This window comes from Natrix helvetica (genome assembly GCF_964273705.1).
Source record: "Natrix helvetica genome assembly, chromosome: 2".
In the NCBI taxonomy this organism is placed as follows: domain Eukaryota; kingdom Metazoa; phylum Chordata; class Lepidosauria; order Squamata; family Natricidae; genus Natrix; species Natrix helvetica.
The window spans coordinates 193,260,428-193,283,858 of record NC_138552.1 but is presented as its reverse complement, the minus strand read 5'-3'; the positions used below and the strand labels follow the sequence as shown (position 1 = coordinate 193,283,858).

General features: G+C 38.8%; 1 protein-coding gene across 3 annotated transcripts; it reads right to left on the bottom strand.

Annotated features, from left to right (window-relative positions):
- Positions 1 to 1,876: 1,876 nt before the first annotated feature.
- Positions 1,877 to 20,596, bottom strand: HSF2 (heat shock transcription factor 2). Of its 3 annotated transcripts, none has more exons than XM_081943415.1 (13): positions 19,409 to 20,596; positions 13,571 to 13,679; positions 11,443 to 11,570; positions 11,120 to 11,244; positions 10,798 to 10,873; positions 9,521 to 9,582; positions 9,353 to 9,437; positions 7,046 to 7,206; positions 5,457 to 5,720; positions 4,768 to 4,873; positions 4,471 to 4,524; positions 2,542 to 2,626; positions 1,877 to 2,323 (listed from the first exon to the last, which is right to left on the bottom strand). In XM_081943415.1, the coding sequence occupies exons 1-13, from the start codon at positions 19,559 to 19,561 to the stop codon at positions 2,043 to 2,045; spliced, it is 1,689 nt and encodes a 562-aa protein (XP_081799541.1). In that variant the 5' UTR covers positions 19,562 to 20,596; the 3' UTR covers positions 1,877 to 2,042. The 3 variants fall into 3 exon arrangements, with proteins under 3 accessions (XP_081799541.1, XP_081799542.1, XP_081799543.1); XM_081943416.1 differs by having other exon boundaries at positions 9,356 to 9,437; XM_081943417.1 differs by lacking the exon at positions 19,409 to 20,596 and adding an exon at positions 19,239 to 19,261.
- Positions 20,597 to 23,431: the final 2,835 nt, after the last annotated feature.

Sequence of the window (23,431 nt, the reverse complement as noted above, 5' to 3'; positions counted from 1 at the left end):
GTCTCAGAAATGAAAACTTAAGTGTGCATTATTAACATATATTTTAGTTTTTAAGATACTTTGCAGGTGCAATGCTATAATAGCTCTATTCACAATCTTCCTAAACAGTTTAACAATGTAACTTGAACTTTTATTAAAAGGTGGAAATTCATTCTCATTGGAAAAAGGGGCATAAAAACTAAATTGCATTGATTGCTCATTCTGCATAACAAGCACAACTGTCCTCACTGCCTACATAAGGAATTCACTGCAATCATAGTTTATTTAATGGAGTGTGTGCTAAGTACCTAGCTACCATGTTTTCCCTAAAATAAGCACTGGGGCTTATTTTGTGTCCTAAAATAAGCACTGGGGCTTATTTTCTGGGGGTGTCTTATTTCCACACACCCCCATGTAGTTTAATAATACCAGTACATGGGAGGCCCACTTCTGCTTGCTCATGGTGGTGCAGGCGGCCACATGGCGTGCTAGTGCCATTGCCGCAAGGCAGGGGCATCGGAGATGCCCCACGCACTGGCTTATCTTAGGGCCCCTGCAGTCAGGCCACTCACGCCCCGACACCTGCCTCAGGATGGCGGCTCCAGCAGCCCCATCCAGCATGGTCTTGGGTAGCTGCCAGCCCACTTCTGCTTGCTTATGTGGCCACAACAGAGCAGGAGGCAGAGTGATGTGGTGGTGGTGCTGCAGGCAGTGTGTGTGTAGCTGTCCCACATGCCATGCACCAGCTTACTTCAGGTGCCCAGCAGCTAGGCAATCCATGCCCTGACACCTGCCTCATCAGCACGTTGCTCGGCCTCCTGCTCTGTTACAGCTGTGTGAGCAAGCAGAAGTGGGCCGGAGGCCACGTGAGACCCTGCTGGATGGAGTTGCTGGAGCCACTGCAAGGCAAGGCAGGTTTTGCCGCGTGGATGACCTAGCTGCAGGGCCCTGAGATAAGCCAGTGTGGGCCATGTGTGGCAGCTCCACCCCCCACCTCGTGGCATAAGCAATCAGATGGAATGGGAAGCCGACCAGCTGCGCAGGTATTTAACTAGGACTTACTTTGGGGTGGGTGGGTTAGGGCTTATTCTTGGGGAAATACATTTTGACATTCACTCAATTGTCCTTTATGTAAATATATTTCATAGCTATGTCTCTCCACTTTTTAAAAGTTATTTAAACACACACAAACTGAAGCTACTGCCTATATAGTCTGGCATTTGCAAATAGATGTTCAGATAAACATTGGTTTTGGCGACATACCTGGAAACTTTTTTCAAACTTTCCAGTAGGAGGGCTTTAATGAAATGGGAAGATGATCCACTATGAAATGGCTTTCACTTATGACACAGATATTTGTATAGCAGAGGTTAAAATCTATTTTTTTAGACTAGGTTGATCCCTCTATATACGTATTCAGAAGATAGTTGGTACTTCAAAGTACAATGGCACTAGAATATAATAATCCCTCTATCCCACAACCAGAAGTATCTTCATGCAGAACTCCTTTCTGTTGAAAAGGTTAACTCACTCTGAGAATCAGTCATGCTCCTTCTCCAATCTTTCCTTTGTATTCTAACGTCCCTAAAATATATATAACGCTTAAATAAAAGACATGAAGTTAAATGACATATTATTTTAAGTTCTGGTCCTCCTAACAGTTTTATTTAAACAAGGTTGTAAAAATAAAAAAGTAATGAATAGAACTTGGAAATCTATGACCTCCATCAAAAAGTTAAAAAAAATGCATCAGTCATACATTAGGACCAAAGATGAACAAGAGATACCATCGTGGTTAATACAGAGCATCTGATTATACGTATTCAGAAGATAGTTGGTACTTCAAAGTACAACGGCACTAGAATATAATGAATTAGTGTGAGTGAACTGTTGATGGTTTGTGTAAATATTTATAAACTGCTCTGATTTTGTAGAAGCAATAGAATCTTTTCAAGTCCCCATTAGCGGTTTTCACAAAAAATGTTTACAAAAGATAGACACTCCCCCCCCCCCCACGCCAATACAATCTAAATAAATAGTTTGTCTTATTGTAACATATTGGGTTAGTTGTCTAACAATGGCATATCAGTGTCCATTGGCACAGGAGCAAGTTCACACAAATAAAATAATGTAGCTTCACTGGCTTCTGCTTCTGTTAGAGGTTCCAGACGAACAAGTTTACTTTGGGTTGGTTGAGGATCCAAACTACTTTCGAGGAGTTCATCCACTTCTATTGCTTTATCTACAGAAGATGTGGTTTCTTGTGTACTCTCTGTTGCTGTGCTTGGGTTTCCATCAAACAATGCAAGGAGAGGGAAAGCAGTATATTGAATGAGCTGTTTATCTATAGTAGAAGAAAAAAAGTCAAACAAAGGCATTATTTTACACAAAGACAATTTATGTATTTTTACAAAATTAAAGTGAAAAAAAAATAAAACTTGTTCAATATACTGTAAAAGATTACAGATATGCATTTATTGCATCTTATTCATATCTAAAAAATAATTTCCATAAATTGTGAATACTGGAGTAGCAAACAATTTTACAGTATGAAAAATTCACCTGTTTCAGGGTTTGAATTAGGCACATTTTGTGAGTCTTCTTGTGGACTATTACTTTTCATTGTTTCAATCCCCTTTGCTTCCATCTGTGTAAAAGATGAGATGAAGAAAATGTTATACTACGGAACAGAGCCTATCATAATAAAATACAAGTAATAATCATTTGTTCTATGATCAAAGTTACAATGTCACTGGACAAATGGTACTTTCAACTGGACCTTGAAGTTATGATGTAAGGGCTCTGTGATAACATGATCATAATCTAGGTGCTTGGTAACCTACCTGCATTTATAACTGCAGGGTGCACTTAAATTTCCCCAAGCCCACCTATCTCCCCACTCCCATTTCTACCCTTATACCTGCCCTGCATTTCACTGTCCCTGCCTCCCTGTGCTCTGCTGTTCCCAGCTGACCTTTGCCATTTCCTTCACTGCTGATGAGGTGTGCCAGTCTGGCTCTTTGTGAGGCAGCTGCTGGCCACGTGATGCTTTTTCCTAAGGCCACATGCAGCCTTCCTGAAGTCACATATAGCCAGCATCTGCCTTGTGAGGAGAGGAAGAAGACAGCAAAAGTGAATTGGGGATGGCAAGGGCAATGCAGTATAAGGATGCATGTGGGCTCTTCGGCCCCTGGTGGCAGCCCCCTCTTCTCGGCCAAGCTGTATTTGTGTTTGGTCATAGCAGTTACTTAGTTGCACACTGCTCTACTTGAAAGCTATTGACTTGTTGGTGGGAAGCCAGGAGAAAGTTGCAAGGAGGTTCTTGCTTAAAAGCCCAGGATTCTCACTTAATAAAGGCAAGGGGATTACCAGAACCACCATAGCTAAGCAATGTCATATGACATTGTGTTTTATGACTGCATTGCTTAGCGATGGAAATTTCAGTCCCGGTTACTGTAATTAACAGAGGACTAGCTGTATTCTGCAGCAGTATTTAAAAACATGTGAGATGCTATCACCAGAACAAACAATAATAGTATTCAGAGAAACACAATGACAAACTAATATTTTGCCATGTACCACGAAGTAATTTTTTTGAACTTTACAAACCTTCATTTGTATTTCTCTCTCTATATATATATGAAAATGAGACGGGGGACATTAATACTATAATATAAAAATTGTAATATTCCTACCACATAAATACTTTACAATAGTATGTGGAAAGCATTTGGTGCCCAGATCAGCTTCTTTTGGAAGGTTTGGTCCTGAACCAAAACATACATATTTGGTATATTTCGATACACCCATGGAACAAAATGGAGCTGTTTTGATATTGGCAGAAATGGTTGAAAGGATTGAGGATGGAAAAAGCCAAGATGTCAGCAGATAAGGAGAGGCAAGGAGAAAAGGAAAATTATTGGAAGGTTAGGAGATATGAATCAGTCAGTGGAATATGCTGTGGCTTGAAGGAGGGAAAAGAAAAAAAAGATCCTGAAAAAATGGGGAGAAAGAAGGCTGGTGGGATTTGCACACTTGGGAACAGTTAAGGAAAGGTGCAGGGAAAGGAACTTTGCCCAATTTTCCTATCCAGATTTTGTTTCATCTGAAGCTTGAAACCTCAACCATATTCAAGGTTTCAGTATTGCTAAACTGCCCCCCCTGAAATTGTTTAGCAAACCTTCTGGAATACAACATCTTGTTACAGGTTCAAACCAAAATAATTTCCCCATTTTACAAACATCCATATTTTGATAGTTCTAAAAGCACTACTATGAAATTGTAGTACATTCCTGTAAGGATGTACTAGATCAGAAACAAAACATGGAAACTTGTAAGCTGTGTAAAGAGATTGAGTTCAGTACTAGAAAGCATAAACAATTCAAACAAATAGAACTAGTCTTAAATTATGACCTTGCTAAAATTCAGTTTTAAAAATATGAACATGTGATGTTTTAACACATTTCATAGATATGCCAATATAAAACTTACTTTTGTACTACTGATATGATTTGTAGGGTTCATCTGTACGGAACTTGAAAAAAGCTGAAAAAAACCAAAATGTCACATTTTTAAAAGATTATAAAAAATAAAGTTGGCTATTTTAAAACTGCACCAATGTTTTGTTTATGAACATATCAACATTAAAAATATTCTTCAGAAAAATACTCTGGACAATTTTTTTGTTTTCTTCTGAAACGTTAAAGTTTGCAATTGGCATTAATATAGCACCTTGATGAAATATTTTAAAAGAGAAAACAAGTTTATAAAATTAAAGCAAATATTTACATCCACCAGAAGATCTGGATCTATGCTGAACTGCCGTCCTGACAGCATGGCCTGAAAGTCCTCTAAACTGCAATCAATGCTCTCAAGGTAATCCAGGAGTTCCACCCTAAGGGAAAAAGAATACCCTCTAGTTTTTTGAGCAGTAACCTGTTCCCTGCTTGTCACTTTGGACTTCTAAAATAAAATCAAGAAAAATACACTCTTCTTTTTCATGTAATGTAAAAATATTTGACTATTTTTCTCTATAAAGGTGTCAGCTGGTACAAAGTATGAAATCCAAGGACAGCAACATAGAATATAATTACATAAAGTCCTGAATGCAACCACACAGGCTATCTGAAATTCATCTGTAAGTGATCCTTAATATTTATCAAGAATTGAGACACACATTGCCCATGGAAATTGATTTGACAGAAAAACCTACTTATTTAGGAATTTAAAGACTTAGAGTACATGTGTTATTGTGGATTCAAATAAGCACCCAATTACTCTAAAACCACTGAATTCAAAATTCAATATTCTACAGTAAGCATATTGGAATCTCCTGTTCCTACTAGGAAAATAGATAATCAGCACATTTAAAACATGTGTGCCATGTAAAATACATGTGCAGTTAAAAGAGGAAGAGAATAAGATGGTACATAAATTTTAAAGTTAAAAATAACATGAGAAAGTAATGCACGACTCACTTTCCCAGAAGGTTGATATTTTGTGAGATCACTCCATTTTCACTAAGAATAGAATCCATCATTGACACTGGATCTTCTGCTGTTAAAGTCGATTGGTTGTTTAACTGAACAGCACTAGACATTAATGGGTTTCCACCATCAGAGGAAGGACTCATCGATTCATCACAGGAAATACCAACTGGTTCAGTGTTTGTATTTTCTTGAATTATAGGTGTATATTCATCCTCATTATCGTCTTCTACTATTACAATGTCAGGACTATAGCTGCAATGCAAATGTAAGATTAATGAAAAGAAAGCCTTTCTTTTATAATTTGATTGGAAGTAAAACTCTGAAACCATTTTCTTCAGCTTTGCTCAGACAGCATTTCTGTTTCTGTATTTCCCTTTGAATAATTAGAAGTTCAACAACTTTTTGGGGAGGTAACAGAAGGGGGACTAGAGATTTACACAACAGAATCCCTCACATTCCACATGTTCTTAGGTTGAATAATGTATTTTAAAATTTAACTAGTGTATATTTGCATAGGCTTTTTAAAAAAACAAATCACAATCCATTTCCCTAAATCCACAAAGTATTCGCAACGCTACATTTATTAGGCATTTAGAACTTTTGCTTTTAACCCCTTCCCCCAAACAGCTGCTCTAAATTAGCTTTGCAAAGCAAGCCAGGATTATTAATACTTTTACTATAGTTATTTGCTATGAGTCCTTATGGCAGTGATGGTGAACCTTTTTTGGCTCGCGTGCCATATGGGGGGAGCGCAGGGGGGGCGTGTGTGGGCATGCTGCACCCATAATGCAATGTGCGACCCCCCAGTGCGCATGCGCGCACTACAGGCACGACCCCATTTTTACATGCTTTTTTCGCCCTCCCCAGGCTCCAGAGGCTTTATAGGAGCCTGGGGAGGGCGAAAACAGCCTCCCCCGCCCCCACCGGATGCCCTTCGGAGGCTTCAGGGACCTTCAGGAGGCTTCCCTGAAGCCTTCGGAGCAGTCAAAACAACCCTCTGAGCAAACCGGAACTGACTTCCAGTTTGCTTGGAGGGTCGTTTGAGCGCTCCGAAGGCGTCAGGGAAGCCTCCGGATGGTTTCTGAAGCCTTTGGAGCGCTCAAAATGACCCTCCGAGCAAACCGGAAGTCTGTTCCCGAACTTCCGGTTTGCCCATAGGGCCAGTTTTTTACGCTCCAGAGGCTTCACGGAAGCTCATGAAGCCTCCAGAGGGCCTCGGGGGGGGGGGAGGCTCTTTTCGCCCTCCCCAGCCTCTGGGGCCTGGGGAGGGCGAAAAATGGCTTTAAAAAAGGGTGAACTCAGCTGGCCAGCGCGCACATGCGCACTGGCCAGCTAACGGCAGCGCCTCGCGTGCCCTGACAAATGGCTCCGCGTGCCACCTGTGGCATGCGTGCCATAGGTTCGCCATCACTGCCTTATGGTGATACAATCTGAACCAGGTCTTGCCAGATCTAAGCACTACTATCTTAATGAAAATATTTGGATTCTGCTAACTTATCTATAGAATTAAAACTGCAGGTATCAATGCAAGATTGCCCAAAATTGCTTTTATGTTTATTACACATAATGTTTCTTACTTTGAATCTGAAACCGTATCTTCACTGGTTTCTGGAGTAATAGGTGCCTTTTCTTCATCCCCACTTTCATCAGTGATGTCATAAATAATAATGTCATCTGACAGTTGGTCTTTTTGCTTTAAACCATCACTCCTGTTATGTGAAACCTGTCCATTTACAAGCTGCAATAACATAATTGCATAGTAAAGATAAAACAGGAATAAGGATAGAAATGTCTTCAAAGTGAATGAGAAACAAAGTGCTACATTCAGAATGCATTTGAAATGGATTTACAAATCATTTAATTCCATAGCTATGGAATTAAAATATAATTTCTAACAGGATAATCATTCTTAAATGATGCAAGAGTAATATCTTGACTAAAAGTAGTAGAGGCAATCCTCAACTTACAATAACGATTGCTCAAAGTTACAATGACTGAAAAAAGGGACTTATGACCAGTTTTCACACTTAGGACCCCATGGCCACATGATCAAAATTCAGACTCTTAGCAAATGACTCATATTTATCACAGTTACAGTGTCTTGGGGTGATATGATCACCTTTTGATAAAGTCAATGGGGAAACCAGATTCACTTAACAACTGTGTCACTAACTTAACAACTGCAGTGATTCACTAAACTGTTAAGTGGCAAGAAAGGTCATAAAACTTGCTTGTTTGGGCTCAATTGTAAACTGAGGATTGTAACACAGAGGTTCTTACTCAATTTAAGAGAAAGAAATGAAAACACTTGAACCTAATCTCGGCCATCAATGAAGAATATTTCATTATACAAATGGTGTTTATTAGTAGTTCTCACTTCTCTCCTAGAGACATTAATTTAAGCCTTCATGGGATGATTCTGTCTTTTATCTCTTTATCTCTTCCATCATCCAGCTACAATCCTATTTACAACTCGCTATACAAAGAGCAGTGTTGACTCTTTCGTCACATCTGAGTGACATTAATTACGAAACTCTTAAGGAATGGGATGCCAGTTCAGGTTTAAAACAAGGCTTCAGTCTGTTAATATTCTAAGCCATTAATTTAAGAGGCTCTTCTGAGTTTTCTGCCTTTTGACCTGATGGTGCAACCATCAAAATTAATTAGTCTATAACTCCATTTTGTAAAGATGGTGCAGTTTTGATTACTGGAATTTAACATTTTACTAGATATAAAACTGCCTTTTTGTCTTTTAAACTACAAAAAATAATTTTTAACCAAAGAATTTAAGGGAATAATGCAACCCACAAAAAAAAATAAAAATCTTAGTTAGGGAATTGGAAATATGCCACAAACACAAGAATAATTAACTGGACAAACTTTGTAATTTTCTTTTTACTGGAACACAGACATTTGCACTGCATTGTAAAGTTTGGTTTAATGTAAACCATTATTTAATGTCTTTGTATTTGAAGACATTATAGCTGAAGGAGAGTTGTTATATTCAACAGAGGAAATAAATGTTATTCTCTTAAAAACAAAAAATGGGCACCAACATGGACCAGCCATGCTTACTAAAAAATGGAATGGTTACAGAAAAGAAATGCAATGGGTAGAATAACAGGCAAGTTTATTCCATTGGAAACCATTTTTACTGATCAAACTATGGGAGGGTGATGCCCTTTATTTCCTGCACCTTGAAAAACACTCAAGAAAGAGAGCTCAAAGTTTAAGAGCTGACTTAAGGGAGAATGTGGAACAATTTTCTATAAGGGTAGAAAAATACATTTGTGCAGAGTGACTTGCGGTTGCACAATTTTGATTCTGCAATACAGGTAGTCCTCGACTTACGACTACAACTGAGCCCAAAATTTCTGTTGCTAAGTGAGTCATTTGTTAAGTGAGTTTTGCCCCATCTTACAACCTTTTCTGCCACATTTGTTAAGTGAATCACTGCAGTTGTTAGGATACACAGTTATTGAGTGAATGCAGTTTCCCTGTTGACTTTGCTTGTCAGGAGGTCACAAATATGATCCCATGGCCCCAGTCAGTTAACAAGTGTCTGAATTTTTATCACATGACCATGAGGATGCTCCAACGATCCAAGTGTAAAAAATGTTCATAAGTGATTTTTTTCATTGCCATTGTAACTTCGAATGATCACTAAATGAACTGTTATAGCTTGAGGATTACCTGAAATCTGTAGGTCTACAGCCACAGTGAAAATTGTTGGAAGTCTCTGCTTAGAACTGCAATCATTAATCTCATATTAAACAAAACTTCATTTACACTGTTTTTCACCTGTATTTCTAGCATCCATATTAAGATAGTTCTCTGAAGGTAGATAACTTTTTACTGTTAAATATGTTTTAAAATTAACTCACATGATGTTTGTTTTCTGATGAGTCTTTGACTATCTGCTGAAATAAGTTAGACTTTGAAGCCCCATTAGTATTCAGAAGCAGTGGGCTAAATCAGAAAAAAATATGTTAATTCAGTTATAAAGACTAAATTAACACCCCCCACCCCAGAACTCTGAAAAATAAGTTTACCGTTTGCGTTTCAAACTCACAAGCTGATTATTCTGAACGAGAGTAACAATGAACTGCACAATCTGCAGAAAAAAACAGAATGTTTTGTTGCATTTCAATCTCAAACTAAATTATATACCTCTGTTGAAATAAGTCTGAACTTAACAGAATGTGTTAATTTATATTGGAAATTAAGTTTTTTGTTCCTAAGAGAACAAATTGTTAGCCAAGTTGCACAAAAACAAAAGAAGTTAATAATTTATTTGGATCTCTTCAGCAAATTCTCAAACATAAAAGCCTATATTTCAAGATTTATTCCAACTTTCCAACTGAAATAACATAGAGTGCACGAGCACTATCACTTTGGGATCGTGTCATTCCTAAATGCTTCAGATGACTTGGGCATGTGAGAAGAGCAGGTTCAGGAAACTATCAACACCTCTGTGATTCCTTGATACCTCTAAGAGATATTGATGCACTCCCTTCTGAAGAAATGTTCCCTAAAATAACCAATATTAGGCAACTATTGTCCTGCTTCTAATCTTGCCCTTTGAGGAAAGTTGTTGAGAAAATAATGTGGCTCCAGAGGCAGATGCTCTAGATTTAACAGATTATTTCTAGACAACTTTCTAGACTGCCTACTATGGTTGGGAATTCAAGACACTGTTATACAGTGGTTCCACTCCTTCCAAAACAAACAGTTCCAGTCAATGGCAATGGGGGGCAGAAAAGGCTGGTTCCATGGATGTTCCCTTGTCAGCTTCTACAGGGATTGAATATCTTGCTCCTGTTGTTTGACATGTACATGAGGCTGCTGGGAAAGATCTCCAGATAGTCTGGGTGAGGTATATTTTGCTCCTTGGAGCAAACAAGGAACGTTCTTTTCCACATTCATTATAGTTTTTAAAAAGTTATCTGTATTAGTATAATATATTTTCTTAGTAACATCAATATTCACAAATAAAGCACTTACGTTAGTAACTTGAGCTAGGGTTTCTGCAATGAGGACAACTGATGGATAGCCAATACAAAAGTATTTGAAATAATTCCTACATTACAATGTAGCCTAAAGCATCAAGTATTATATAAAAGGATTTCTGCAGAAGTAATAAGACTTTCCCACATATATTCCATATCTGCCCTGATTTATTTTAGAGATTCTGATTTTGGAGAAATTTTTACTCTCCAATTGCTATCAGGAAAAAATATTTAATCTACCAATTTGTATTATATTCACTAAAGCCATTTTCTTTTCCTTCACATAGATTATGTATGAAAACGAATCTCAGAAAAATTACCTTTCGAATAACTTGTTGCTGCTGTAGGTGTTTTGCTCTCAATTCTGCTACCTCTCGCCAAAGAGATTCATTTTCTCTGTTTCAAGACATTCATAGTTAATGCAAAGATTAAAATGTTTGCATGTGAACATTAGAAATATAGTCTGAAAAACTATTAATAATCAATAATATGACACAGATAATCTCTTCTATTGGTATGAGACATATAATTTTTAAGGTTAAAGTAGAAATTTTCATGTTAAAATGTTTGATATTAAAAGGCCAGTTTTTCAAATTTTGATAAACAATAAAGTTACATCACATTGACTAACGTGTATTTTACCTCTTAAGTGCAGAAAACCTGGATTCAATGGATTCTTGTTTAATTTGAACCTTCTGAGCACTGCTTATAATTTTAGACAGATCTTCTTGGCGAATTTTATTTTCTTCAGGCTTTGTGGAAGAAACCTGTAAAAAAATCATTCCAGATATAAATGAGTAATAATATACAAGTTGATAATAGCTTGAAATAGGTGTTCTATGATAAGAGAAAATGAAATTTGTTTTGGAAATGAATCCCAAAATATTATGATGTCCATGCTATATGCATAATATAGGTGAATTTCAGCAAAAGGTGATCAAAGATCTATATAATTTTTCACTAACCTTTCTTTTAATATGTTCCAGTAAGTCTTCCCGTCCTTGTTTGAAATAGGGATGTTGGAACTCAACAGGACCATCTCTTTCCAATTTAACAATACCAGAATCCACATGGACCACTTTACGGAAACCATCTAAAAATTATATCCACAATGCAAAAATCAACAGGAATATTCAAAGGCTTCATTCAACAAAGTGAAGATTTCCATATTTATACCATTATCAAAACTGCAATTCTTATGTAAACAGTTTCACTAATGCACAACTGTCTTTTACTATCACCAAAATCCATTCTGTTAATTTCTACAGAAGCCATATATATAAAACAAAAAATCAACATAGGAAACAGTGCCTGATCACTTAGTTCCCCTTCTAGCTTCACAGATATTGCTGTATTTCTGCGAAGTACAGGGCAATTGCATATGCAACAGTTTTATTACTATACTGCTTGATATGTATAAAAAATACTACCACGTTTCCCTGAAAATAAGGCCATGCCGTATTTTTCGGGTGGGCAAAAATATAAGCTCTCCACCGAAAATAAGCTCCCTGGATAACCCCTTCCCCTTCAGCCAGGCAGAGTAGCACTCACCAACCTAGCAGTATCCCAAAGGCACCAAGCCACGGGGGGGAGGCGCTCGCGTTGCTTGGCACCTTTGGGATACCGCTAGGTTGGTGAATGGTGTTCCACCTGGCAGGAGGGAAAAGGTGTTGCTGGGTGGCTGCTTTCTTGCGAACAGGCTCCCAAAGAGCCGGGCAAAGCCTCAGTGGCAAACGGCTATGTTGCACTGTTGCAGCAGCGCAACACAGCAGCCATGAGGTGACCACGCTCACGAGCAGCCGCACGGTAAACCCCCTTTCCAGCCAGGCACAGCGCCATTCACTGACCTACAGATATCCCAAAGGCGCCAAGCCCGCCCCCCAGCTCCCACGGCTTGGCGCCTTCGGAATACTCCTAAGTCAGTGAATGGTGCTCTGAACAGCTGGAGAGGGGAGTTGCACGAGCACCTGTTCCGCCCTCAGCTCGCGTGCCTCCCAGCCTCACCATGCCCTGGCCCAGCTCTCCTTGCAGGGTCAGGGCACCACCACCACCGCCACTCTCCCGGCATGGCTTCTCCGGCTTCCAAACTCTGGAGATCGGCTGCTGAGTCTTCCGGCAGCAGCCGCTCTGGGAGTTCACTCTATGGTTGTGGCCAAACTGCCAAGAGTCTTCCATAGCCATATTTTGGGGATCAATAAAACCCTGTCTTATTTTGGGGAAACATAGTATAAAATTACAATTCACCACTTCTTCTGGATCTGAGCCAGATAGTTGAAATCTGGAAGCAAAACTAAGAAAAACACTTAACTAGTGCTAGGCTACAGGAATATATGTTCTAAATACGTTTAACAAATAAATACTATATTTTTCTAAGAAAACTGCACTGATATCTTCACTACTATGATTTTCATTTCAAATTTCATTTGAAATTTTAGCCAACCAGAACTTTCTCCCCAAAGAATTTCTCTCAGCAAACTAATACCCATGAAAAGCAAACAGAAATAATTTTAATCTATTCCATTCTCTCATCACCTTTCTCTACACGCCAAAGAATGCCATAACTTTCTAGAATAGATTTTGTAGACTTTGGGGTACAAAAGATTGCAAGGATAGAGGGAAATCAGCAGAAACTGCCTCCTTTCCAAGTCAACTAATGGGAATGTTCTGCTGTATCAAACATTTCCACTTGTTGGAAAGTGTTCTTCCAAATTGCAGGAAGACTACAATGAATTCAAGCCATAATGTATAAACAAGATTTCCTTCCCAAAATTGGGAAATAAATTGATATAGTATTCAATAATGATACACAGCATGAAAAAAGCATTAACTATCCTTCATGGGTTTTAGTGTTTCAGAGGACCCAGTCACTGGGCATTGAACATTTCAGCAAATGAGATTCCTAAAATATAGCAACTATATTCCTTAGAAAATCGTTTATGTTCATGATCAAAATTGAATCTGAATGACTGACAGAACGTGCTAGTGTAAACAAAAAAAAATGAAACTACTTCAAGATTAATGGTATAAAACGTTCTATATGTTAAGTGTAGATCTAAATATATAATAGTGCATATTACTAAAAAAAATCCTCACACATATTTAGCTGCCTCACAAAGCTTGCCATGTTGTTGTGCTTGAAGTACTTTGGAAGAATCTCTTTGGCAAACCTTTGTTCATCCAATACAAGGAAACTTTGGCCATTCTGAAATTAAAAAGTCACATAAAATGATTAGAATCCACATAAAATGAAAACGTTTTGATATGTATTTGAAATTAACTTCTCACTGAAGCATTCTTTAATGCAAATATAACCTCTAATTTAAAAATATATAGTTAATAACAAAATTATAAGAGCTTTCACTGAATATAGTAATGTTTATGAAAAAGATTAACACAGAATCTTTAAGAGGCAAATCATGAATGCATTAATGACAGTAACTCAGATCAAATTACAGGACAGTTTAATATTATGCTTAACCATATAAGAACTGTCTAATAAGTGAAATTTGGTTACAGGTTATTTGGTTGGTTCTAAAACACATAATTTTTATTACTTCTATTTTTAAGAGCCATGGTGGCGCAGTGGTTAGAATGCAGTACTGCAGGCTAACTTATTGCTCGCTGCCAGGAGTTTGATCCTCATCAGCTCAAGGTTGACTCAGCCTTCTATCCTTCCAAGATTGGTGAAATTAGGAGTCAGATTGTTGGGGGCAATATGCTGACTCTGTAAACTGCTTAGAGAGGGCTGTAAAAGCACTGTGAAACTGTATATAGGTCTTAAGTGCTATTGCTATTGTTTTGCTGCTATGACGTATCCTTGGAAAAAATGTAAAGAATAATGGTTTTGGCACAGTAATCACAAGACAATAAGCTAAAAAAGATGTTCTTCCTTTTTATTTATTTATTCATTTGGGGAAATATTAATTGCCTAGTGAGATAAATAACACAAACTATCAGGGAATATGGTTCTTACATTCTATTAAAAAAGAGAATATTCAAGTAAATAAATTATGAGGAAAATTTAACTTTGAAATGGGAGAATAAAACCAAAATATAAAAGATATAGAAATGCAATCTAATTAATAGACTAACAGAACAGCAAACTGATTAAGAACTCAGAGGATGTAATAGGAAATTATGCACTAGAACAGCAGGTTAAGAAGCAAAATCATTGCAAGGCTCAGACATACTTTTTTGGTGTAAAAAGACTGAAGAAAAGAAAAAAGAAAAAGGAGGTAGAAGTAGATTAAGCAATATAGTCAGACTGCGCCCTTGATAGATACTGCCATAGCTTGGCATATGTGACATAAACATATTATTTTAACTACCAATTTAAAATAGTAGCTGTAGTATCTCTAGCATATTGAGCCACAGTGGTGCAGTGGTTAGAGTGCAGTACAATAGGCTATTTATTCTGACTGCCGGCTGACTGCAATGTGGCAGTTCGAATCTCACCAGGCTCAAGGTTGACACAGCCTTCCAGCCTTCCAAGGTGGGGACATAAGTACCCAAATTGTGGGAGGCAATATGCTGACTTTGTAAAGCCACTTAAAGAGGGCTGTAAAGCACTGTAAAGCAGTATATAAGTCTAAGTGCTATTATTACCAGATATCATTTTTATATAGATTTTATTATGTGTACGTGAACCAGTTTTGTGTAGTGGTTAAAGTACTAGATTAGAAAGTTGAGGATCCTGAGTTCTAGTCCTGCCTTATGCGCAAAGCTAGTACAGTGACCTTGGATTACTCAGGCTCTCTCAGCTAAAGGAAGAAGGCGGCAATGGCAAACCAATCCCAAGGTCTTGCCAAGTACATTGTAGGGACATGTTCAGGCTGTCAGAGTCAACACTAGCTTTAAGACACTCCCCCCTCCACCCACAAAAGTGTGTGTATATGTTTAAATAGTTTTATATACTATCAAAATTAGGACTAGAATCTCAGTCACTGAGTGAAGCAGCCACTCACTCACTGAATGAAGCACTAAGCAAGATGTCATGCAACTACTTTGCTCAACAACCACAATCCTGGCAATCATGGTTGTGATTAAGTAGTCTTGTAGATCACACAGAGTTGTAGGTAAGGAGAATGAGTTGCCTGGGGGAGGCTTCGCTCAGGAGCTGAAAATCCTCCCTGCCAAAATCAAAGAAGCATTTTCAACCCTGAGCAGATACTCATCCACGTTCTGTGATGGACCTCCACCATCAACCATCTGAGATCCCCTGCCCTTTTTTCCTTACCACACTGCATCTCCATTCTCTCCTTAGATTTCAGCTTCCTCTCGTCTTTGGAGGTGGCTGAAAAATCTGACAGTGAAAAGAATTCGGCTTACCTCTTTATACAGAAGGAAACTCCTTCAGGAGGGTGCAGGAATGGAGCTCAAATCTTCAGGGTTTGAGTTCCATTTTGGCACTCTCCTGGAGTTCGTTTCTTTCTGTATGCGGGAAATAAATTGTCCAGTAAGATGCAGGAATACAGCCCAAATATTGAAGATTTGACCTCTGTTCCTGCACCCTGCCAAAGGACATCAGTTACCATCAATGAAAAGGTGCAGCAGGGTGCATAAATGAAGCAAAATCTTTAGGATTCAAGCTGTTTCTGCACCTGACCAAAGAAGTTCAGCTCCTCTTGGCAGGCAGCTTTTCAGCCACCCTCCAGAGACAGGAAGCAGTTCTCTCAGCAAGAAGCAGCATCTTGAAACTTTCCCTGCCAGCTTCCCCTCTGACTTTCTTGATAAGTTGGCAAAGATTGCAAACAGCTATCACTATAATCATGGGATTCTTGGCTATCCCCTTGTAAGTGCGAATAGATTGTCAAATACCAGATTGTGATCCTGTGACTGCAGGCATAGTGGTGCAATGTTTTGTGATAGCTGAAGTGCTTTATTGGCTATAATGCATAAGCTGTTATAATTCTGTACTAATATTAAATGAATGGTCATAGGTCAAGAACTGCCTGTATATTAACTAATTTCTTGTAAGAGGCTTATAACATAACTGAATATTATGTATATAATTCAAATAAACCAAACATTATGGCTTTCTCAAATTAGGTCAGTATTTGAACTTGAGATTTTTCTGGTCATGTATTTTGGGGAGATTAATCTTAAATATAGTTGTGATCCTTAATAGCCCCAGCAACAAAATCAAACACATGACAATGATTGCAAAAGGAGTCAGCATAATAATGAGATAACCTGCCTATCATTCTGTCATTATAAAAGAATAACAATATTACTCTATCCCCTTCATATATGAGACAAGATGATCATTTTACTTTTAAACCAGAGATGCCCTGCCAGTATGGTAGCTACTTGCTAATAGCATTAACATAAAATCACACTGATATAGATTTAATATACCAGCGTATCATGGGATCTGCCAGCAAATGGGATTTAGAAACAATTATATTCTTGAAGACCAGGACTTATAGATGCATTTTTATATCATTAAGATGACCTAGTAGCCTACTTTACCTACTACTGATTGATCCAAAATTAAACATTAGAATAAAGAACAATTAAATACCCAACTTATCATATGCTAAAAATAAAAAGGCACATGCAAGTGGACATTGCATAAAGACAATGTAAACTATGAATGTCTCCAAGGATCTGCTCAATGTTTGCTTTAGTCATCCAAAGAGTTTGTATGATAATTGATCACCCTAGTTTTCAATTCCTCTGTTGCAACCTGTACAGAATAAAAAAATAATCTTAAATGTAATAAAACAAATACTATTCCCTATGCCAGCAAAAATAGAAAGTGGTATAAGATAATTTCATATTTTTTTCTAATATTATATTCCTCTGAGAAAAAAACAACTTTGAAATCGTAACAAGGAAAGAGATTTCTTACAACAGTTACACCATATCTCCATCTCCAAATATAAGTATTTGGAACAAGAACAGAGGTAGTAAATTCTTTCACCTTCACATCTAATATTTTTTGTAAGCAGTTTCCTCAGAATAAAAGAGTAACTTAACTGTTACAGTGTATTCTGTGTAATATTTTGAAACCAAATACTGATCTATGGAGCAACTATATCTCCTACTACTGTATTAGGCTATATTTGCACTATTTCCATGTATTAAATCAGACTCAAGACCAAGGACATTCATATGTTGAAAATACTCAAATATCTATAGGGAAGTCCACCGAAACAAGCCATATTAATGACATTTGAATCTAATGATATTACAAAGCTTTTTTCCCCCACGTGGAGCTTATGAAGTCATCTGGTTACTAAGAGGTAAATGGTAGTATTATTACCCCAAATTGTGACAAACAGAAAAGCAGTTTGACTACCTACCATCAGTTAATAATTAAACCCTAATTGGATTTGCTTGTGTTTTCCTTTCCATTATATTTGAACTCAACCATTTATGGGATTGAGATTACTATATTTGACCATCTTTTATTTAGAGTAAGTAAATGTATGAATTTACTCTTGCTAGAGCAAAGCAAAATAGGAAGTCAGGACTCTTCTGTTGACATTCCTGATCATTTCTAAACCTATTTAAATGTTAATAGTCAACAGACCAGAGCTAAGGTAGTTAACAATAAAAAGAACAGATAGACCATGAAAACAACACACAAATACATCACAATAGTGTCCTAAGTACCTATTCTAAACAACACTCCTTTAGTAGATTGCTTCCTACTTCTAACAGCCCCTGACAGAAAATTAGCTACCAAGAAGAGATTTTAAAATTTTATCTTCCAGCAAATATTTAATTAGTGGATCTTTCTGAATTGAACTACAGTCAATACAGTTATAAGCAATCAATGATGGGCTCCAGTTTAAAAATTACAGAAGAATGTGGGGCACAAACACCACTTCCTGTTTATTAAAAGGACAAACCCTCCAATACAAACACTTTTCTTGCAAAAACATTGAGGCAAGTACATACAGAAAAACTTTTCAAATAAAATGCCAAACTTGACTTGCTGAACAAGAAAAATAAAATAATCTGAGACAGCCTGAAGACACTTATGGAAAATGCAGATTTACATCCGACTTGAGAAAGAACCGGTGACAGCCCAATATAAAAGTGAATTCTTCGAGTTACCAGTGGCCAACCATAAGGAGACAGACCAATTACTGCATTCTGGGATTAGCCTAAAGATCCTGAAGAAGACAATTTCCTGAGGTGCAGGAGCAAGGAGGCTGGTAGTGTGGCTGTCATTTTTGAGGTTATTATTTTACCTCAAGTGTGAGGCAGCCATATATTTAAATAAGTAGTTCAGGGCATAGAATCAGTATGAACATTAATTGATGAGTGCATTTCAACACGCTCTTTTGTGTACAAAATTAACACTATCAGGAAGCACTATGTACACAAAGTCAAGCCTCTTCCATGCACGTTTCCTTAGGCGCAGGAACAGCTTGATTTCGAGCAGAGATGTCAAGAAGGATGGTAGACTAGCTAACAGCTATCTGCTTCTCCACCCAGGGCTAACCGGACATGTTTCAGGGTTCCCACTAGCGGCACCAAGAGATCTCTCTCCAGTTCTGCATACACCCCCGAGACCTCCCCCTCCCGCGGTGCCGGTCTCGGTCCAGGCCCTTCTGGATCCCTCGGCGGTCTTGCAGTCCGCCATGTGACAGTTGAGGCCTCCCGACGGCCTCGTCCACGGGAAGGACGGGGGGGGGCGACATGGGCCCGGAGGAAACGACCGATACGGGGGCGGGAAGTGACAGGATACGAGGCCCGTCGGTGATCTCGGGACAAACCTCCACCAGGAGAAAAAAACGTGACTCACGCCGGATCACGCCCCCTTCCTCGTACACCGCCTCCTGCCGGGCCTTTTGTCCCGCTCGAGGGAGCCGTACGGGCGAGACCGCGAAAGTAAGGCTCTAGGGCGGCAGTCGGGAGGAAAAGGCCGGTCCCCCACCCCACCCTTCGCGGCTGGCCTCTCTCAAGAACGCCTACCTGGCTCCAGGTGATGAGCTGGTTACTGGGCGCGTCGCCCACCAGAGCCCAAAGTTTACTTAGAAAGGCCGGGACTGCCGTGGCGGCGGCGGCGGCGGAGGCAGCGGCGCCCGTACTGGCCGCCGACATGACCGGCTGCTGCTGCTGCTTCATGACGGCTCGGAGAAGAGGGGGCGAGAGCGGGAGGCAATCCGGACCGCTGCACTTCTTCCTCACAGCGCGGCGGCGGCGGCGCCGATCGTTCCTTGAACTGGCGCGCCTGCGCAGGCTCGCGACACGCGCGAGCCCGGGAGCCGCTTCTTCACGCTACCTTTTACATAACGGGACCACGTGCGCGGCCCTCGCGAACCACAACAGCCAGAAGCCTCGGCTACCATTGGATGAGGGGCTCGCGGGCTCGCCATTGGCTTGGCGCGGCGGGAGACGGAAATTTCCACCGACTGGAATGCAAAAGAGCGACTCGAGGCAGCCAATGAGAGAAGCGTTCGCCTAATAAGAATGAAGGAGTCGCGCGCGCGTCAGGTGAAAAGAACGGGGACGACGACGACGACGACTAATGCTGGAGTTGCGATGGGAAAGTTACCATAGCAACAGAGGCACAACCACAACAACTTTGGATAAACACATCGGCGCTTAACTGAAGATTAACTTTCACTCCGCTGTTTCTCTGTTTACACGTCCAGTGCTATACTCCTCTAATCCTCGCAATTAAATTGGAGCGACTCAGCCTTTTGTCTGTAAAAGTCAATTAGGAATGAAATGTCAGCAGTGAAATATTTTAAGTTTATTCCCAGGGAACTAATGTATATTATAAGACCTGTTTCCTTATCTGGTACAGTAGTTGTATTCGTGCTGCAGAACCTTTTATGAAGTATGTTCCTGAATAAATCTTAATTCGTTGTTATGAAGACCAGCAGAAAAGAACTGAGGACGACAAAAATAAGATACCCAGATCTGAAGTTAGGATGGAACGTTATTTGGATCTGGCAGGCACACAACTAATTGTTTCCAGATAAGTTTTGGAAACGAACCTAAAAGTTGCTCATATTAGATCAGTGGCTACAGTTTGCTAGGGCCTGCTGTAGGAATTGTAATAATACTCATCCAATTTATTTAACTTGGATTTTTATTGCATTCTGGGCCATTGTGTAATCCCACTAGAAAGAATTCACTGCCAGAAAGAATGATTAATCAATTAAGAGCTGGTCAATAATCTTAATTAAAAGATTTAAATTATGCATTGATTTTTTTCTTTGTCGTGCCTTCTATTTTTATGTTTAGTCATTTTTATTGCTGCTCGGAGCTTTTAACCTCGATGCCAAACTGACAAAGTATGACTCATGATGTTGTAGTACAAGTTCCTCTCTTGTACTTCTTGTGTCATGACATTGCATGTGAATACAATGTGGGTGGGCAGGTGGAGCTTTCTTCCAAATGTCACAATGAAAGTTTTGTTACTTCTATGATACCTATGGTTAGGAACTTAAGAAGCTGGAGAGAGCCCTAACAGTTAACCCTAACAAGATAAAAGGCAAGCAATCAAATTACAGCTGTTCACTGCTGCTAACATTCAGTTTACCATGAAACACTGTGCTGCCCCAGCAGTATATAGCTAGTGTAGGAATTAAGAACTGTCTCCTTTAAGAAACTACCTCATGGGAAATGTAGGCTGAGACTGCCTTATGGGAAATGTAGGCTGAGACTGCCTTATGGGAAATGTAGTTCCATGACATGTGATCACATCTCTGTTTATGATTGGCCACGGGCATCTGCCCACATGCAAAGTTTATAGCCGGGCAGTTTAAATGCTTTTGTGAACCTGAGTAGTATTATCTGTATCTCCGCTCAACATGGGAATGAAATCATCATCTTTTTACACTACGTGATGGGACAGATCATGGAAAGTCAGAAGTATCTTAACACTGAACTGTAAGTTTTTCTATTAAGAATGCCTGATAATAAACTTGATCTGAAAGAGATTCCTAAGCATGGAGTTAACTGCATGCCCCAAGCAAGCATACAACGCTTGAGGCAGAACAAACAGAATTCCACCAACTTGGAAGCCATTCTTGAATTGTATTTTTAATCTATCATGATCTTAATTGACTATCATATGCTTGGTGCCTGTGTGAAAGGAAGAAACACTTCTTGGCTTCTGTTATTTTTTCCTAATTTATTATAACCAAAGCAAGTTTGAAGTATGTTAAACAACATTTTATTATGACATAAGATCTCATATGTCATAATCTTCTTCAATTTATATGTGCAGGATTTTGTGAGATATACTAATATCCATAATGAGAAATATAAAATGCAGAGATACACTCTGAAGCTTAATATCAGCACGATGCTACAACTACAGCATATGCATGTTCTCCCCCTTTCCCCTAAAAAAAACATTAAAAAAACTAATCAAACTCATACAAAACCTTTTCAAAAGATTTTTCCTTTTGTTTTGGTTTTTGTTTGATTTTTGTTAGCTTTGCTTCTATGCCTTGGTGTTGATCTTTGGGATGCATTTAAATCTGAAAATATTTCTAGGCACGTTAGGTTGATTCTTAACCTTCATGTTTATTATGTGGATGTTCTTAAGCTTCAGGGTATGTTTAAATATTAGTCTGTGATTTGTAGATCTAGCAATTACTGTAATGGAAGGGAGTGACACTAGGAACTCAGGGACATTTTCAAGCAATGTCATCTTCATCATTCTTTTCTGGGGTTACCCTAAAAGACTTGTACGTGTTTTGTTTCTATCAAGTGCTTGTGGGTACTTTACTGGAATGAGAAGTCCAATGACTTGCTTGATAGAGGTATAGAACTCAAACTTCCTTTTTATCAGGTATTCAGTCAAGGTTTGATTTATTCCAAAGATTAAATTCTACGATAAGAAATGTATCACTAGGGGGAATGCTAGAATAATTTGTTATCAGCTGTGAGTATGCTTTAATTTCTTACATTTTCTATTTCCAAATAATGTTTCAAAACTCTTCAATATATTTTTCTCAAGTGGCTATGCAGGCAGTTCTAGAGACAAAAACAAACTTCTCCTAGCTGATAAAGAATAATAAAAGATGTTAATATATAATGTGAATAGAAAAACTAAGCATAGATCTTTACTAAAGTTGCATCTTGTTAGCTGAAAAGTCAGTTCAATCAACAGTTTAGTTTAAATATACATATATATTATATGTTATATCATGAATATTATATGTGTGTGTCTGTCTGTGTGTATGTGTGTATGGATAGTATATGATTAATAAATTAATCATCCTATTTTTATCTCTTTGTCCCTTTCAGTCATGCTTCCTCTTGTCCAAATGACTATTCGTTGTTTTAAAAACTGATAATTTATTTATGACTAACTGCCTTCTTTTGTTAAGGACATTGCTTATTAATAGCTTAGGTTAGATACCAAATAATTTATCCCGTGAGCCTTCATAGTTAGGTAATAGTTGGAAGTATCGTCTAAAAATATGAATAGGAGATGGGTATACCCCCCCCCCCAGTGGGGGATATGATAGCAGTATTCCAGTATTTGAGGATGAGGGAAGCAAACTATTTTCCAAAACGCCAGAAGGCAAGAGAAGAACCAATGGATGGAAGCTAATCAAGGAGCAACCTAGAACTAAGGATGAATTTCCTAACTATGACAACAATCAACCAGTGGAGTAGCTTGCCTTTAGATGTTATGGCTGTAGGCTTTCAAGAAGAGACTGGATAGCCATTTTTCTGCAATGGTACAGACTGCGGGTCTGCAACCTTAAACACTCAACGAGCCATTTGGCCCCATTTCCCATAGAAAAGAAACCATTGGGAGCCACAAAACCTGGGTGGGCATGACCATATTGATGTCACTCACCTAGTCTGTGGGTGTGGCCTGCTTTGTGGGAGTGGCTTGCCAGCCATGTGATCGGGTGGGAGTGGCTATGTGACTAGGTGGGAGTGGCTTGCTGGCCATGTGATCGGGTGGGAGTGGCTATGTGACCAGGTGGGAGTGGCTTGGCAGTCATGTGACTGTTGGGA